Source organism: Amblyomma americanum, chromosome 10 (assembly GCF_052857255.1).
Source record: "Amblyomma americanum isolate KBUSLIRL-KWMA chromosome 10, ASM5285725v1, whole genome shotgun sequence".
Classification (NCBI taxonomy): domain Eukaryota; kingdom Metazoa; phylum Arthropoda; class Arachnida; order Ixodida; family Ixodidae; genus Amblyomma; species Amblyomma americanum.
In genome coordinates this window covers 10,212,209-10,230,935 of record NC_135506.1, presented here as the reverse complement: position 1 = coordinate 10,230,935, position 18,727 = coordinate 10,212,209, and the positions used below count along the sequence as shown (strand labels likewise).

The 18,727-nt window shown below is 44.9% G+C and overlaps 1 protein-coding gene across 1 annotated transcript in view; it reads left to right on the top strand.

Annotated features, from left to right (window-relative positions):
* bma (SCY1-like protein bma) overlaps window positions 1-18,727 on the top strand; it is a 183,341-nt gene that overhangs the window by 153,131 nt on the left and 11,483 nt on the right. Inside the window, exons 10-18 of the mRNA XM_077640381.1 lie at window positions 3,162-3,338; window positions 4,102-4,224; window positions 5,673-5,786; window positions 8,630-8,762; window positions 9,985-10,103; window positions 12,285-12,388; window positions 13,693-13,746; window positions 17,743-17,873; window positions 17,982-18,199. Of these exons, the coding sequence (XP_077496507.1) occupies window positions 3,162-3,338; window positions 4,102-4,224; window positions 5,673-5,786; window positions 8,630-8,762; window positions 9,985-10,103; window positions 12,285-12,388; window positions 13,693-13,746; window positions 17,743-17,873; window positions 17,982-18,199 (1,173 nt within the window). The remainder of the gene's footprint in view (window positions 1-3,161; window positions 3,339-4,101; window positions 4,225-5,672; window positions 5,787-8,629; window positions 8,763-9,984; window positions 10,104-12,284; window positions 12,389-13,692; window positions 13,747-17,742; window positions 17,874-17,981; window positions 18,200-18,727) is intronic.

Genomic DNA, 18,727 nt, shown 5'->3' with positions numbered 1-18,727 from the left:
TGGAGGCAAAACGCTAAGGCGCCCGCGTGCTGTGCGATGTCAGTGCACGTTAAAGATCCCCAGGTGGTCGAAATTATTCCGGAGCCCTCCACTACGGCACCTCTTTCTTCCTTTCCTCTTTCACTCCCTCCTTTATCCCTTACCTTACGGCGCGGTTCAGGTGTCCAACGATATATGAGACAGATACTGCTCCATTTCCTTTCCCCAAAAACGAATTATTGTGGTTATTAGGCAGTACTACTAAAGCCATGCTACAAATCTCTAATTCCGACCAGTCACCTAACTATTAGAGTTATAAAGTTAAACTATCATATATAAGTTAACCAGATAACTATATAACACGATCTCACGTTTTCTGGTGCCCACCAACACATGTGTTGTCATGCCGAAGGAGCCTTGTTGATACCCCCAAAAGCATATCTTAAAATCGAATGGCAGTCTTAAGAGAAACATCTGGTAGAAAGCCTTCTATCAAGTACGTGGTACCACGTAAAACTTGACATGCGGTTCCTGAGAGATCAAGGAATTTCTGCAGGTCGTTTCAGAACAAATTCGTGAAAGCTACGAAAAAAAAATCTGCTGGTAAGGTTAAAAATTATTCACAAGATTTCAGTGTGTAATATTAATAGTAATAGTTATACATTCATATCTGTAAGAAATATAGAGATGCTGCATTTTTAAGAATTTTGTTGGCTGATGAACCAACGCCTGACAGCAACGCTTAACGCGAACTTGCAGAGAAACCAGGATACCGCAAAATATCGCAAGCAAAATTATCCTACATGTAGTGCTATAACTCAGCAGTGATAAAAGAGCAGAATTACCTCTGTAAGTTGTTGAGCTTTAGAACCTGAGGGAACTGTATATCATTAGGCAAATTACTAAAAGTGCTGGAAAACACCATTAACTTATTTCCTTTCATTCTGCGTATGAATTTTTGGTAAAATGTAAACTCGAGACAGCCTCATTAATATTTACTTAACTTTCTTTTTCCTCCATTCTTCCTGCCAAAAATACTTAATGACAACCGTTTGTTTCAATAAACTATCAGTCGAAACAATTTACTAGTAAGGTAGGCTTATTGAGATCCAGGGGCATTATTTCTGCAAAAACCCTTCATCACGAGCAGTGCCACCTACAATCAAGAACGTCCTTTAAGGTCTCCGTACAGCCCCGTCCCCCTACTCGCATTAGTCAAAATTGCACTATATAGCATCTCGCTTCTAATTTCCGACTTCATCGCTCCTCTGAGTGAGCACTGTATTTATAGCATATTTCCTGTTGTATCCCATTTCGCTGACACATATAATCTGCATCCGAGCAACGTTTATGGCCTTCAGCTTTCTTTACAAGTTGCATGCACAATAACTGAATGAAGTTTACCTCTGCTGTTAGTCAGTTTAAGCTTGCAAGCGGTGTTAACGGATACTTTTCTTTGGAACCATGGTTTCATGTTTCAAGGCAATGGTCGTTTTCTGTTAGCGCCAAGTTCCCCAAATTATATTCCCTCTCCCGAGTCTTTTGAAGGTTGGGAAAAAAAAAATCACCCATACATTTGTTGACAGGCGGATATTTACCCAACAGTGCGCATGAAGTAAATAAATACCACAGGGGTATTTTTAGAGCCTAAAGACAGAGTTATGCCGGAAATTCGTGAAAGCAAAGAGGAAAAGTAGAGCGATACTTGTTCTGAACTTCTTGGTGCATATTCAGGAAAGATACAGGAGAGCAACGTACGAGAACGGACGTAGTGAGGGAACGGGACGAGTTCCTCCGTGTTTGTATTTGGCGCTCCTCTGTTTTTCCAGCGGATAAAATAATCTTCTTACTTTCCAGTCCGTTTCCAGACTAAATGTGTTTACCTATTCCGAATAAACAAAAAAGCTCGGTCAGGGAAACACATGCGCTCATTGACATGTCTCGCAATGTGACAAGGTGACAGCTCTTCCATGCACCAGACCGTAAAGGCTTTTTTTTTGTAATTTTTGCTTCCTTTTTTTCGCATCTGGTACATATCAGAATTTCCTTCTGTCCCCGGAGAAAGTTACTTTGTCGCGAGATGTTCCGGCGCGACATCCAATACTAACGATTTGGTGTTGGGAAGGAATTCTTCAGATAAAGAGAAGCGATGTGAGTAGTTGTGACAGTTCGGGCGCCATAGTAGTCTAGAAGCAGGAAAAGAACTACGGTGGGGTGCTCTGTAGCCAGAGTACATTGTGAAATGGAACAACGAATGTCCTTTATACGCAAGAAGTTGCACTGTTGTCATCAAGATATTTTGTGAACGGCTGGTTTAAGGACGCTTTCATCACCCTAAGCGCCAGCAATCGAAGATAGTTCCTTCTCACTGAATAAAAATAAAAAATGAAATAAATTTTAGGATTGGACGTCTCGAAGTGGCGCTCGGGCTATGAGTGACGCAGTAGTAGAGGGCTCAGGGTTCATTCAGACCGTCTGGAATTCTTTAACGGGCGCTAGCATCGCAAACCAGACAGGCGTTTTTGTATTTTTCCTCAATCGAAATACGGCCGCCGTGGGCTGGTTAGAAACCATGACTTGGGGATCAGTAGCTGCCCGTCAAAGTCACTGATTCACCGAAGAGCGCTTTCTTGGTAGTGTTTTTTTTTTAGAATCAAATAAATATTCGCCTATGAAAATGATAATGGTGGCGTTCTTGGTCGTGCGGCTGCTTTCGACGACGACGATAATGATGATGATGATGACCATGACGACACTGATGATAGTGAGCTATCTTATTTTCGGCATACACACGACGGACGACGCATACTGAAGAGCTTAAATTTAGCGTTTAGCGGACTGTGGATTTGTGCGCAAAACACAGCATTATTTTTTTCATTCCACCAAAAATTGCGCTATGTATATACGGCTTATTCTATTACGAAGTATCGTGAAAATTGACCTGTGCATGGACAGACATTTATTTATATGCGCTGGTTCCACACTTCGCTTTTGCGGGGTGTCTAGCAGAACATGATCCCCGCGGACTTTACACCTCGTGCGGACTGTATAAAGTAAACTACGGCACTATTTCTATCCCACTCCTCTTCGTTTTATTTGCTCAACACAGCCTGATTTGTGTTGCTGACATGTGAAAGTAGAGGATAGCTGGTAGGGAAAGTTGAGCTCTTGGCGCCTCGCAGAAACTGTGGTGGCAGCACGTGCTACCCTCTCTCAAGATGGAGCTCCAGTCGCCCGAGGTGCTGGCGGCGGCGCTGCAGCCGCTGCTGTTCATCATCGAGGAGAGCACGGTGGACGAGTACCAGACCATCATCCTGCCCATCTTCCGAAGCGTCTTCGGCATGCCCAAGTCTGTGCAGGTGCCGGACTCCCCTGTCTTCTTTTATCTGCTTTATTTCCTCGTCCTATTGCCCCCTCCTCTATCCAGGTCTCTCCTGTGTTGAGCCCACCAGTCTGGGACAGTAATGTCGTCGAGTACAATGCAATGATTACTAAACGGGTTTCGTGGCTGAAAGGAATGTTCACTTATCAGGGCCAAGATAAAAGTACTATGGCAGGATCTAGCGGGCCTGTAACCTTCCTAATTCCCTTCTTCCACCTGCTCATGCAGCATTGCTCTAGCGGGCATGAAGCTGTGAACGACACAATTCCTTTCAGGCTAGGCGCCTCTAACCCACACTAGCCACACTTGAAGAAATCTATAAGGGATGCTTCTTGTAGCGTTTTTAGCTTAATTTTGATAGTAGCAAAATCTATGGTAGTAGCAGTTATATATGATATTGAACATAGCGCTATGGGTATAAGCGGCCCGGTGGAAATGCTGCAATCGCTGCCGTATAAACAATATTAGCAGGCAGGCATAGTAAAACCATCATTATTGCAAGAACCAGCTTATCAGCAAAAGATTCGACAGAGTATTCCCAGCCACGAGTGGCTGTTACGGCAATTGTTCACTCGAAACACCAGTACACCTATATGGGAGTAAAAAGGGAGTAAGCTCTCCTCTAGCGCAGAACCTTTTATGAAAGGGTGTGCACTGGAGGACGCTTTGCTCCTTTTTTACACCTTTCTGTTTGGAGTGTTCAATCACCACATCTGGTTGCGAAACCCTTGCTCTCGCAGGCGACGGTAACGCTACTGGAAAATCTCGACGTCCTGATGAAGAAGACCCCCAAGACGGACATCAAGGCGGACGTTCTTCCAATGCTATACAACTCGTTTGATTCAACCACACCGCAAATTCAGGTACGCAGCGCAAAGGACCATCACCGTGAAGATGCAGCTTCTAAGCGTGTGGATCACGGGAATCGATACCCCACTTCGAAGTTGGGGTATCGATTTCCGGTTATGAAAAATTGCTCATGCGAATGCATTTCTGAGCGTCCAAGAGCATTTCCCAGCCTTTAACGGGCGTTTATCACTATGATATTAAATTTCTCTTGAATGCCGAGTGATGTCTTTGTAATGGGGTACATACTGCTACTGACCTGTAACGAAAGGCTGACCCTAGGTCTCCCAAAGCATGCCGTACTCACAGTTCCTTCGCGTTTATATGACCTAAAAATCAGACAAGATAATTGTGTATACTATCACAGCTTGAGACGGTTCTTCATAATCTTACCATTGTCTTCAAGTAAGGGTTATTGTATATCCATGCCTCTCAGCGACTGTAAAGACAAATGATTGATCTAAGTGAAAGTTCCAACTTTAATTCGGCCCTTCAATGCATGTGGACAACGGAATGGCCTCAGCCTTCTCGGACAGTCATAACAGATGGCATTTTCGCTTATCTCTCAGTGTATGTGTGTATGTAAGCTAGTAAGCCTAAGTAGAGACCGATATAAAGGTCATAAATTTCTCAAGTACACCAACCACTATGCTTCGCGACAGCTTTAAACGGCATGCGAGCGACCTATATACAACCTTTAGCATTCTACAGAGAATGCTAAATGTTACTTCCGATCGTTGTGTGAATAAAAGCGCAAACTCGTTTTATGAAATCGTAAGCTTTTTTTTAAGTTCGGAGTAATCCATCACTAATCTTGGAGACATTTCTGTGCATTCATAAGTATCACAATTACTGTTCCAGAAATAATTATCCAAGATTTGTTCGTAAGCGATACTTAAAGGAGGGCAGACACAAAATTTAGGAAGCCAACAAATAATATTATTTGTTTCTTGGATGTAAGGCGATGTCTTCTAGTAAGTTTCATTAGCAGGCGTTTAGTGGAGCATAATATGATATGAATTTGAATGTTTTATGAGAAGCCCCTCGGCATTTCTACCCAAATCGGGTGGCGTCAATGTGCAGTAGCCTATAATTATTGTGACGTCACCAAACACAGTGCTTGTTTTCAGCAGAAACTAGTGCTTGCCAGCGACGCCGTCGCCAACTCTGGCGTCGGAACGAGACCAAAAACTTCCGGTACAAAATTGTTTGTATTTAAATATTAACACTGTGGACTGAAGTTTTCAGCTCATCTTCATGATTACTAGGACCGTGGGCGTCTTTCAAAACACTGAAACGGATGCTCAAATACTTTTTGTCTAATTCTTCAGGGATATTCTAGGTTACAACCACGGGTCTTCCCAGCCCTCTAGGCTTTATTTACGAAGTTCCTCCATAGTTACAATGCGCGGCCATAGTCTCATGAGCTTTTTTTGCTTGCTCTTCTGCCCACACCTGTTATCAGTGTGCAGCGATGCATGCGATAGCGCAAATCGCTGATTATCTGGAAGAAAGCGCCGTACGGAAAATGGTGCTGCCGAGGACGAAGCAAGTCTTTGAGAACAACTCTGGAGTCAAGGTAAGATTACTCTTGTAACAAATTTCTGGCATGTCGTTCGTCAGAACAGAAATTGCTACCTGCACGCATGTTTGTGCTTCTTGGAATTTTGTTTCTGAGTCCTGCGTCATTGATCGACCAATTTCTAGTGCTACAGCTTTAATAATAATTGTTTTTTGGGGGGGCGGGGGAAGAAAATGGCGCAGTATCTGTCTCATATATCGTTGGACACCTGAACCGAGCCGTAAGGGAAGGGATAAAGGAGGGAGTGAAAAAAGAAAGGAAGAAGGAGGTGCCGTAGTGGAGGGCTCCGGAATAATTTCGACCACCTGGGGATCTTTAACGTGCACTGACATCGCACAGCACACGGGCGCCTTAGCGTTTTTCCTCCGTAAAAACGCAGCCGCCGCGGTCGGGTTCGAATCCAGGAACTCCGGATCAGTAGCCGAGCGCCCTAACCACTGAGCCACCGCGGCGGGGAGTGCTACAGCTTTGCGTTTGCAGAGAATTTTCGAGCAGTTCTTTATGTCCGCTGCTGTTTTTTTTCGTAGATTAAGCGCGTTGATTGGATGAGCGTGAACCTCAATCATGGTGTTCTAACCATTTGGCGTTATCATTAGGTTTTTACCCAAGTTTTAGGCCCCTGTGGCATCTTAAATGCAACGCTATAAGGCTTGATCTGGTGGGAAGTGTCAGTCTAAGTTAACCGTAAAGTAAGAGTTCTACCATTGGTCACTCCAGTTAATACACGAGTACCCAGCATTGTGCACTGTTTGAACATTTTAAGTTGCACATCGTCGAACGGGTGGTGGCCGCCAGGTTTGTGCCACGGTTTTACAGTCAGGCGGTCTGTACTGTAGGAGCAATTTACTTGTGCAAATTGTTGGACTGTTTCAAATGAGAACCCGCGTAATGAAGAGTAAAAAATTTCAACTTTAACGCAAAAAGGGCGAGGATTTGCACAAATTCTCACATGCCGCTTTACATAAGTCTCTACAAGTGAGTTAGCGTGTTTTGGCAAAGTGATGGTAGATAAAGTTAATAATAACAACCGGGACTGAAAGCTTCCGGTTGAGGTTGACGCCATAAAAAATAGCAGTTGCAACGAAAGCAAGTGAGCACGGATCAAAAGAGATGTCATGGAGCTTAACCACAAGGAAGTGTGGCTTGCAAGTAGACAGAAACGAAGTAGAAAATGGGTACTTGATAAAAAGATAAAAAGGGAAAGGAACAAAAGAAAAAAAGAAACCAACGCTTACGAGAAACACCGGCCAACAAATGGCGCGAAGAGGGCCTTAATAGACGATTTTTTTCCCTAACATATAAACATATCTACATTTCAGGAAAAGTTCTGTCTTACTCTTTAAAAGCGCATAGGTGCGCCCGGTAAGCCTGCGGTCGGCTGAGCAGCTGTAATCGCTTTTCGTAACCAAGGCTTACGCAAGGCAGGAGAGCGGCGCAGTTTCAAGAAATACACGTGTCGAAAAAAAAAAGAAAAAAACATGAACGCATTTTATACTAAGTAGCTCTATGCGCGATGGTCTATTCTTTTTTTGTTTTTTTTCTCTCCCTGTCGCTTCGTTGGATACGGTGTCTTTCAGTTGTTACGTAAGGAAATTGCTTCCTGACGTTACACAAGTAGCTTAAAAGAATAATGTTGCCTCGTCGCAAGCTCAGGAACAGCGGTTACAGAGAGCTCTAGGGAGGAGATAAAAGCTTAGAGTCGGAGTCGCGGCGTCTTTGGGGAGCGTGTTTCGAATGTGACCTTTAACGCTCTCTTCCCACTGGATTGAGGGCCTATTTAAAAGAAACACGTTATTAAAAAGGCATAACTCTCATCGGCCATTCCACATCGAGACGCTATTTTTTTACGTAAGCACATTCAAAAGAAACGCATCGCAGAGTTTTCGGAAAACTGGAACCATAAATAGCGCCACCGTCATTATTTCTTACGAAATGACGAACCATTCCCGACGATGCTGGTTTCGTGTGTGATGTGTAGGCGGTTGCCTGGCCGTTGACGTCACGTTAGCTCTGCAACATTAGAGAGTTTAAGAACATTGAATACGTCCTAGCTTGCACGAATGCTGAACCATCCGTCTGTAGGCTAAACACGTGCATTGCCAAAACATTGTATACCTCCCGCTAACCACCGCCCATGCGCATTTGGCACCCTGTAGGTCACGTAGGCGTCTACGCTGCTTCGTGTGCGCTGTGCTAAATCTCTATAATGCTGTGACTTCCGTTAATAACATCTTGGTCATGTTTGCACAAGTCCTGACTTGTGCAAATAAGCAGTACTAGCGTCCTGCCTTTGAAGGGCATGGCAACAGCGTCTACCGCTTGAGCAGACCACAAACTTCAAATCTGGCACACAGCGTTATTTCATACTTCTTACTTATTAATTAATTTCTTGTCTGCTATGATGGGCGACAAAAAGTGATTATTGCACAGCATTTCTAACGTCTCTTTGATCTTTATGATGTGAGTGCATGGAGTGAGAGAGAATTTTTGACAAAATACGTCGAATTCTTCCACATTTTATCACCACCTACTCAAAAACGTATCAGTAGAAATCACTCCCGTTTCGTCGACCAACGAAGGTCACCGCGTGTTGTCATTACCGTTTCACATAACTTGAAAAAGGCCCGTTTTCTTCATGCTTAAATAAATAATTTTCCTCTAACTTGCACCAACTGTGCTTATTTAGCGTTAGTACTGAACTTTCCTGCGCTTATACGAACGACATATGTGCAAACTCTGGTGCTTACAAGCATGGTTTCCTGAAAACGTACTCCGCACTGTGGCGGAAAGGCGATTATTATTCCTTGTCTACCTTTTTTTTTTTCTCCCGAAACCAACAGGTGCAGGCCAATGCACTGACCTGCATCGAAAAGATAATTGACAAGCTCGAGAAGACTGACATCTTGGATGAAGTCCTACCTATGTTGGGCAAGGCCAAGCTCCAGGACCCGGCCATACTCATGCCGGTCGTCCGTACGTATTCACGCACGCACCGAGAACTCTCTCTGGCACCGCAAACACTTAACTTACATGCCCGCTCTGCTGCCTAAGCTTCGAGTGAGCGGCCGGGCTTGTAGGCCAAGGAATCCAGATGGCATGCAAACATAATGAAGCGAATAGATATATTTGTGTTAGCGATTTCCGTAGACATGTTGCTTCAGCCGTCAGGATGCTACAATGGCAGGTAAGTTGCTGCACCATGTTCTCCACAAACTCTGATCACCATGAAACAGAGCAAGAAGAGTCTCGCGCAGTGTCTTCGGAAAACATATGAACTGCATTCCCTGCAGACAAGTTCGAGGGACTACATTCTGAACACGAATTAAGGTATATAGGAGTAAAAAGATAGTAAGCTGTCCTATAGCGCCCTCACGTTTAGGGGTCAGGTATGCTGTGCAAGCCTAGGAGAGGATTTTGATTATTGAATAAACGGAATGCTTACTCCAGTCAATGGAGGCATATGTCCCAGCAAATCATAGAAACTTGATGCAGATAGTAATGAGAGGAGGTTTTAATGCGCGGCATCGGAGTGCTTAAGTCTAGTAAATAGAGGAGATTGAAACGGCGGTTATAATCTTCGTAACTGCTATTAGTTTGCTTGTTTTGAACAGGGAATTTTTTCCTTTGCAAACCGTAAGTATTAGTGTTTTTAGTGATTAATATCTACCCCAGAGAGGGTTCGGGCAGTGCACCGTGCCCTTAATAGGTAGTGCTCTCAAGATCAGTGTACTCACTTTTTACTCCCATGTAGCCTAGCTCATGCTTAGAGTGGTAAAAAACACGCCACCAGTAAGTGAATTAAATGCACAATCGAAGAAACAGCGAAAACTCCAAGCAAACTGAAGAAAGGATTGAACAAGGCACTCGATATGTACTCACCCATGTCGTTCGCATCCATCTGTCTTCTCCGGCATATCTTAACCCCCGATTCTATCCGCAGTGCCCTTATTTCTTTAATACAATATCCATAGACCTACTAAAAATATTATAAGGTCCTGTCAATCCCCGTGCAATTTGTGGCCATCACACGGTCGAGGCGTTGTCTACAGCGATGTCAAAAGACTGCTGAACTGAACTGCGTGAGGTACAGTGCTACTACATTGCGGTGTGCAATGTGCGCCCAGAAATCATGCACGCTAGTTTCTACCGCTCCCGCGTCATGTGTAAGCAATAAGTGAATGCCATTTGTGCGCAGGGATCTACAAGCACATGCTGAGCGACAAACGATACGGACTAACGGTCAACCTTCTCGCCACCAAAGTGATGCCAGCCCTGATACCCGTTGTAGTCAGCCCGGCCCTGAAACTCGACCAGGTAGGCGTTGCATTGTGCTACACGCACGTGTCGATGCGCTTCGTCTTAGGCGCTACCGGAAAGCTTGCGTGATCGGGGCGCCACGAAGAACGTCTGACGACACAGAAAGAGCCTCCATAGCGCTCTCCCGTTCTACATGCTTAAGCTCAGCGTCTAGTCGAATGCCGGCCACAATCCAATTTAGGAACGATGTCATCGAGTTGATGTGTGTATACTACAAATAAAACTTTGAGATCACTGCGGTGACTCGCACTGGAGAAATGAGAAAGCATTGCGTTGGTTGTATGTATAGACATGTAGCGACGTTAGCGGATGTAGCGTCATGGAAGTTTCTAGAAAGCAGGTTTTTTGTAGCGTGAGCTACACTAGCCGAGGTTGAGCAGTTTCGCGTGGCTCCTGGAGAGCCGTGCTGCGCATGCGCAAGGTGCAGTGACGTCACAAGACGCACAGCTGGCGCACGCTCCGCCGCCGCCGCGCGTGCCTCGCCGGTCTGCGCATTCCAAAGGAGTGACGTCATAGCCGCGGCAGACGCACTGGCACCGGCGCTTGACCAGCTGTGCGCCTCCGTTGCGCAGTAGCCAAGTCAGATGCTGCGCCGGAGCCGCTTGATAGCGCCTCTCATTTTGTGCGCATCCGAAGAGGTATCAGGGGGAGTACACATATAGCCAGTGTAGTATAGCCACAGAGAAGGAGAGCGAGATTGCTTATCAGCAGCAATTGATGCTCAGCGGCTCAGCGTAGCTCACGCTACATATATATCCTGGCATAGCCGATCTAAGCCGCTGCTAATATTTTTCCGCGACGCCAGTACGCGTTTATGATGTCATCGGGTTACGTCGAGGCGTTATGTCGACGTCCGTGGCTATTGTGACGTCTAAGTTCAATTTTCATGTTTAATTAACTAATTTCAACTCATCAATCAAAATTTTCCCACAGCAACATCTCATCACGCCCTATCTAACACAATCAAACTTTTGCACATTTATCTTCACAGAACGACGTAATTCTGCGGACAAGTTTTGCGGAGACGAAACACGGGACATAGCCTAGTAATTCTTTCGCATTAATAAATCAGCGTGGAGATTGGATTTGTAAACCAAGGCGAAGGTACCTGTTGCATGACTAAGTGGTACACTTGCTTCCGTACGAAACGAACGTTACTATACTATATAACCGCATGGGTACTAACAAAGGGAATTGAATAACTGGTATGGTTTGAAGGTCTTAGCGTCCTGAAGCCACTGATGAGCTTTGAGGTAGTGGAGTGCGCCGGATTTATTTAGATCACAAGGGTTTGTTTTACATTCGTTAACATTGCGGCACACGGGTGTTCCTGCATTTGGCCTCCATCGAAGTGGGCCTACCGTGGTCCGGATGCGATCCCGCGACCTTCGGATCAAACGCAGAGCTCCAAATTCATTCAGCCACCGTGGCGGGTGGAAAAGCTTGGAACAAATCTTGGAACTGAGCAGCAGTCGATGCAAAGGAAAATGACAGGAGTAACCACGAAAGATGAAAGGCAACTGGGGAGAGGGAGCAAACTTGAGTTGACAGTATTCTAGTAGAAATTAAGCGAAGAAAATGGTCTTCGATAGAGAAAAGATAAGCATTGGTCAATGATGGCAGCAGAAAGAATTCCAGTGGCAGGAAAACCTAACTGAAGGTACCCGAGAGTATGGGGAGTGGGGAAGGCGGGGGGGGGGGGGGGGGGTGATTAGTTTGGGAACTTTGCTGCAATACGGTGGCAGCGGCTACTGCCACATGGAGCTAAGTTAAGAGATCAATAGAAGATAAGGCTCCCGCATGGGATGTGCTTTGGCTGATTATGAAGGTGATAAACACGGGGATTACCGTATTGCATCGTTTCCTGGCAGTTGCTGTGGGGATGCCTTTCACATATTTTAATCACAATAAGCATCTCTTCCGGACAGTCCCCATGGTTTCAGAAAACGAAGCATATGTATCAATCCTTCTATTTTTTTTTTCTTTTCACTGACCCTCACGGGTGACCCGTACATGCAGCATCTTTCGGGTGCTATTCTCAAAATCTTCGTTTGCAATAAGCAACAGCCTGTGCTTTAAAAGAGAGGTTTGGGCGTCCAATCAAGCTACGAGAATTTCTTGCTTCTCATCGTGATGCCCAAAGAGCACTTCGTAACATCTGATTGTTTCCGCTTTCAGTTCACCAGCCTTATAGAGTTGCTGCAAGAAATGCTAGAGCACGTCTCTAAAAGCCAGCGAAACAAGCTCAAGTTGGAAAAGCTGTCGATACCTTCGACGGACATGTAAGTGCCTTCGTCGGATTACTTTCCATTCGCAATATCATAAATAAGGCTTTCATAGCAGCATCTGAAGGCGATGGTCACCGTTGATGCCTAAACAATCACCGGCACAGGCCTCTGTGAAAAGTTGACGGTAACACACGGACGGATTGTTGAGATCTCGGTAACAACTCGACAAGGAACCGTGAGAGTAATAGCAACTTACGATCATGAACTGGCTGCTGAATTCATCGAATGGATACAGCTTTGGTGATCGCCGCATACAGTTTCTGACGAACGGTAACTTAACATACCCTTCCTCACTCGGCTGCCGCAGGTTTTTTCTGGTTAGTCTTTTAACACCATGCCAAATATGTATAGATTCCCCATAAATGCGAATCGCTCTAAACTGCGGGCTGTTACGCATGCCCTATGCATTGAATCAAGGTCTTATCACTAGGCTGTGGTAAACTATGTTTGTGCTAATTGCAGAAGAGATGCGACATCAGCCAATAGAGATCCAAAGAGACTGAGCTGTTCGCACTTAAAAGCCATTCACAACTCGTAAACGCATGCACTGTACTGGCCAATAGCGGAGCGTTCATACCTGCGAGTAGTTTTGTTGTGATTCCGTTCCCCGATTAGCAGATGCTTCCGTGTATGCCCTTGATGGCCAACTGTACCACATCTAGCAATTGCATGGACTTTAAAAAATCTAGTCTTAATGACGCTGCACCGTATTAACGAGGCGCAGCGCAGAAAGTTTTCTCGCAAAAAAAAAAAATAATAATGAGCTCACTCATGTCTGATTTCAATTGATCCCTTAAGATATTTATTTTTTTATTATTCAGCGTACCCCTACATGCCCTCCTTCGGTGGTATTACATAGGGGGGCGTTAGTGTAAAAAGCATGTACAAGGAACATCATTAACAAGAAAAGGTACAATAAACAGGCTAGGTATAACATGGAAAAATAACTAAGCACCAGAGAGTAAATAAAGAAGCAGGCGATAAAAACAATATGATACAAATTATATGTTTAAAGAAAACGATTAGGCATAACGAAAATGAAAAACACCACAATGTACGTATTAGGCACGAAAAGAACAGCAGTAATCATAAATGTATAGCAACTTGTAGAAAAAAAACATTTCAAACATTTCAAATGCTGACGTCGCTGAGGAAGAGAGCAAGAAATGTGGAGGCGTTAGATACAATGGCTATAGCGCGAACAGCAACAGTAATGCAAAAAAAATGCAGGAATGCAAACAAAGCGACGGCTGTGATGAGTGGTTGTGCAACGGCGTTGTTTCTTCCCCAAACAACAGCGCAGCGACACCGGACGAAGCGCAACAGCACCGGGTCGTGAGCCCGCCGGATAGGTGTGTACCGAGCGACCAGTGCCCGCCGTCGCAACAGCCGCGCCCAGTAGAAGGCTTTCCCATCATCCCCCGCCCGAATGCTCGCCGCTCCCCCGTAGCCTGACCGCGCCCCGCTATGCGCTTTGCCGGACTTTGTAGTGGAACGCCCCGGACGCCGCCTGACCGTAGTTCTTATGCATTGGCGCATTGCAACCCAATGGGCATTGAAACTCCCTTGGACGTCCCATGGACATCCTAGACGTCCATAGGACGTCCAAATAATTTTTGTGCCCATTGGACAAGAAGACTCGGCCACATATTTTTTTTTGTTCTAGCACGCACTTTCCGCTTTCTTGAGGAGAGGGGGGAATTCACGATAAAGTAATTCAGCCCGTGCTCGGGGTTGATACAATGCAAATGTTTTCCTTTTTGATTCCATCTTTTTTTTACTCTTTCTTGCTATTTTTTTATTTGCTCTTGCTGATATGAAGCCGCCTGTTCTTTTTTGGACTTTACAATTGACGGCTCGTCACGAGGCACGGTTTACACGTGGGCAATGCCACTATTTACTTAATAGAGGTCTTAACGACGTTTGCATGCTACCATGTGCACTCCTCTGCACCTGCACCGAAGGATAAACTCGGGAAAGGATTAACCGCAGAGATGTTGCGCGCGTCATATTGCGTTAAGGAGTTTTTCTGAGTGTTAGCGACAGTTTAGGTCTCATCCATTCGCACGTTAGGCTTCTCTGCTCATTCGCTCTACGTAAAAGCGAGACTTATGCTGTTTCAAAACATTGAGCAAGCATTTTCTAGATTAAGGTTTTACTTAATGTAAGTAGGCACTTGGGCTCATTCGTTCATCGTTTACAAAATAGTTCCACACTACCGCACAAGGGACAACCCAGTTGAAAAAAAAATGACAGAATTGTGTCAAAAATTCAACGAAATTTTTTTTCTTTTCGCCCGACAAATCTTTATGTTCTTTTTAATAAGTATCTGTATTACCGTTGTTGTTTTTTTACTATATTTCTGTAATTTAAAGATCTGAAGGTTTTTTCTTTAGTAACAACAAAAAATTCGGTTGTTGTTCGTACAGAAATTTCTGTTGTTTTTACAAGACCGTGGGCAAAAACATTACAGAAAATTTGTTGTGACAGCAGCATATTTTGTGGTCTGGACTTAGAAAGAAGTGACGTCAACGCATGTTTTGTTTCACCCCACTCAAAAAACACAGCAGAAAGTTTTCTGTCGCCACAACAAATATTCCGTAATGTCCATGCCCGTGAACTTGCAACAGGAAATTTTGTATTCACAACAAAATTTTGCGCACTTGCTACACAAAAGCACTACAAAGCAGCATACTACAGAAATGTGCTGCACCAAAAACTACACCATTGTGTCGTATTTTTCACACAGTTTGGTCGTTGTTTTTTTTTTTCGACTGGGAATATTTGAAACGTGGCATCATTCCGGCTTCAGCGTCATTCGGAGAAGAATGTAAGTTAATTCATATCGGCTTTCACTAGGGCGTGTGGTAACGCTTTGAAGGAAACAGTTCGTGAATTGTTGATATTAAGGCTGCACTACGGCACCCAAAGGAATCCCCACGTTGTAGATTCAATCCTCCACAAATGGACCCTGAGCATGGCACCAGAAATCACAATCACGGTAGGCGTTCATGCACCCTCGTTTCAAAACAAGTCCGGACTACTGCGAATGCCACAACGGTCATGTCACCAGTACAGTTCACAGCGATAAAGTTGCAAAATATATGAAATGAGCAATTTCAAAAGGAAAGAAAACAACTCGGAATAGCCGTTATTCTTGTCTCACTAACTTGAGATCACTAACTGTAAGCAAGTGGCGGGTAGATGCCATGATTATGCCCCAGAAGAGGGCAAATACGGGCTGGTTGGTACATGTTTTACGAATGGGAAAAACAGCGCAATCAAAGACGAGACACAAGAGAAGCACAAAACACAAGCGCTGACTAACAACCAAATGGTTTATTGCTACAGGTGAGGTAGCATATAAATGAAATGGCACGAGTAACAACACAAAATAAGCATGAGAGCAAGATACCGCACAACCACACAACTTGACTAAAAAAAGGGGCACGTCACTGATTAAGATACGCAAGAAAGCTCGGTAACACCTGTATCAGCAGCCCATCGATAAATCTACTATCAAAGGAACTTGCGTATCTTAATCAGTGACGTGCCCCTTTTTTTAGTCAAGTTGTGTGGTTGTGCGGTATCTTTCTCTCATGCTTATTTTGTGTTGTTACTCGTGCCATTTCATTTATATGCTGCCTCACCTGTAGCAATAAACCATTTGGTTGTTAGTCAGCGCTGGTGTTTTGTGCTTCTCTTGTGTCTCGTCTTTGATTGCGCTGTTTTTCCAATTCGTAAAATTATGCCCCGATATCATAGTTCTTTTTAAACAGGCAAGTGCAAAATCCGCTTTTCTTCTTTACGGCTTTAGACAGTGATAAAGGGAAAAGCATTATTCGCTTGCCATTCCCTCTATACGGCGACTTCCGTACTGCTGTTTCGTTCGTAGAGGGCCAACTAAATGTAAACGACGCCAGTGTTTCATGTCGCGTTCCCTATGCCTAAAACCACCCTAAGGAGTAATCTGATCGCATCTTGTATCCGCATTCGTTACGCTAGCTAAAGCTTCTTCTTCGCGGTTGGCTGCTTCTAGCATGGCCATTTTAGAGCTGCTTACATTCTGCCCCAAGCTTGGCGAAGGACCGAGAGCATCTGCAAAGATCCCGCGCTATGCGCTGACTCTCCAGTTTTTTTGCACGTGCTTCCTGTGGCCGCAATAGATGAGTGCACTGTTTCTGCATCGTGGTGCATTCCGCTTAGCCCTTAGCCTGACTGCTTTTCGGGAAGCTTGCTCCCGGCTACAAATGCTTTGCCAGCGAAATGCTTTCTTTCCAGCTACACTGCGCATTGGCCTGTTTGATGAAATGAGAATGTAGCGAGTGCGTTCCGAGCCTTATGCACGGATTATCAGTGATGTGTATTGTTCTTACCGTTGCTATCGTCTTGAAATTACTGAACATGGAGATACGAATTTGGCTGCAGCTGCCACAGTACAGGGTTAAGCAGATGACAACGCGACAGGGTTTTGGCCTGCAGTGTGTACAAGCGTCTGGAGATGATGATCTATGTAAATGCGGAGAGAAAAATTTGAGCTCATTAAGCGATTCTTTAAACGGGCACTGAGAATAATATTAAACCAACCTCTATCGAGAGCCAAAAAAAAACAAATAGCAATTACAAATAACATAGCCAAAAGACCAAGGTAATCAATTTTAATGAAAACAGTAATTGGCTGTAGTTGACTTGAGTTTCTCTTTAATATATACATTCCAAACTCAGTTTTTTTTTAATCTATACTAACATGTTTACTCCCCAACCGTATAGCTTACTGAATAAAGTTAGAGGTATGGCTGTTTAAAAAATATTTCTACTCACCATTTGTTTGGCCTTTTAAACGCGCCCCTCTAAGTTGCCTCCTGTATCACCAGAACTGTTCTAGCGTTTGCATTGATGCTTCATATAATGAACACCCGTCGCGATCTGAAGTATCAGTGCATATGTTGACCACAATTTGAATCACGCACTGCCTTTGATACTGCCTTTATTTTTTTTAAATAACACGTAATTGTCATGGGATATCAGGTGCGCACTCCACTCAGCGTCCATCAATGCCGGCAAACACATCAACAATACCACAGAGCTAAATACGTAGAGAAACATCAAGTATGACTGTTTTCATTTTACCTTTGACTTAGCATATATAATTATTATGGCAATACGAAGATACAAAGTTATCGTTTCCGGCAGTAACACTAAAAAGTGACAGAAGCGTGTTAGCGACCTGCGCTTCCAGAGCCGCATCAAAAAGTTATGTACGAGTTGTAGATGTTAATAAGCCCAACCGTATCTGTGCCTTCCCCGTGGTAATTTGTGTCCCCGTACGAACCTGGGCCTGTTCGCAGGCTTCCTGTGCAGATGCAATACAACATGGAGCAGCCAACAGGATATCCACACCGCCCACCATCTCTCCGCCTCGAGTCCCGGCGAACGTCCATCAGCATGGACGACGTCGTACGCAGGACCTGCAGTTCAGGTACATCATTATATACCTCGGTCATTCATCGGCGTTTCGTCGGCCAGTTGTGTGGCCAAGCATCGGCATTTCATCGGCCACACGTAGTTTCCAACCTTTCTCTCGCAGCTTCGTCGTCGCCAGACTCGAACCTGCTGCGCGTGCAGGCCACGCTCCCAGGGCGGAGGCACTCGGACAACACGATCCAGCCCCCGAGGATCCTGGTGGCCCCCTGTTCGCCCGAGGGCACCGTCAGCTATACCCCGGGGGGCCTCCCCGTTCGCAGGCATTCCAGTGTCGGGACGCAGGACTCGCGTTTTTCGGGATTCTTCAGTTCGCCCAAGATGGTACGCTTCCCTGCACTTCTCTTTCCTCTTTGCTTTCCTCTGGCCTCTATGGATAAGTATTCGATTCAATTCCAGCAGATGGCGAGGACGAGCAGGAAGTTACGAGAAATGAGCGCCGCGGGAACTGTCTCATATTAGGTCGGGACCTGAACCGTATCATTAGGGATATGGTCGAAACTGATCCAGAGCCCTGCACATCGGTGTCTCTTTTTGTCTTCCTTTTTAAAGTCCCTCCTTCATCTTTTCTCTCACGGAGCGCCTGAGGTGTGCTCCGAGCTTGGGAAAGCTACTGCGTCTTTCCTTGTTCGGAATTGTTTTCTGAGCTGTCGGATGGAAAATAAAACCGCCGTAGTGGCTCAGTGGTTAAGGCGCTCGGCTACTGATCCGGAGTTGCCGGGTTGGAACCCGATCGCATCGGCTGTGTTTTTATGGAGGAAAAACGCTAAGACGCCCGTGTGCTGTGCGATGTCAGTGCACGTTAAAGATCCCCAGGTGGTCTAAATTATTCCGGAGCCCTACACTACGGCA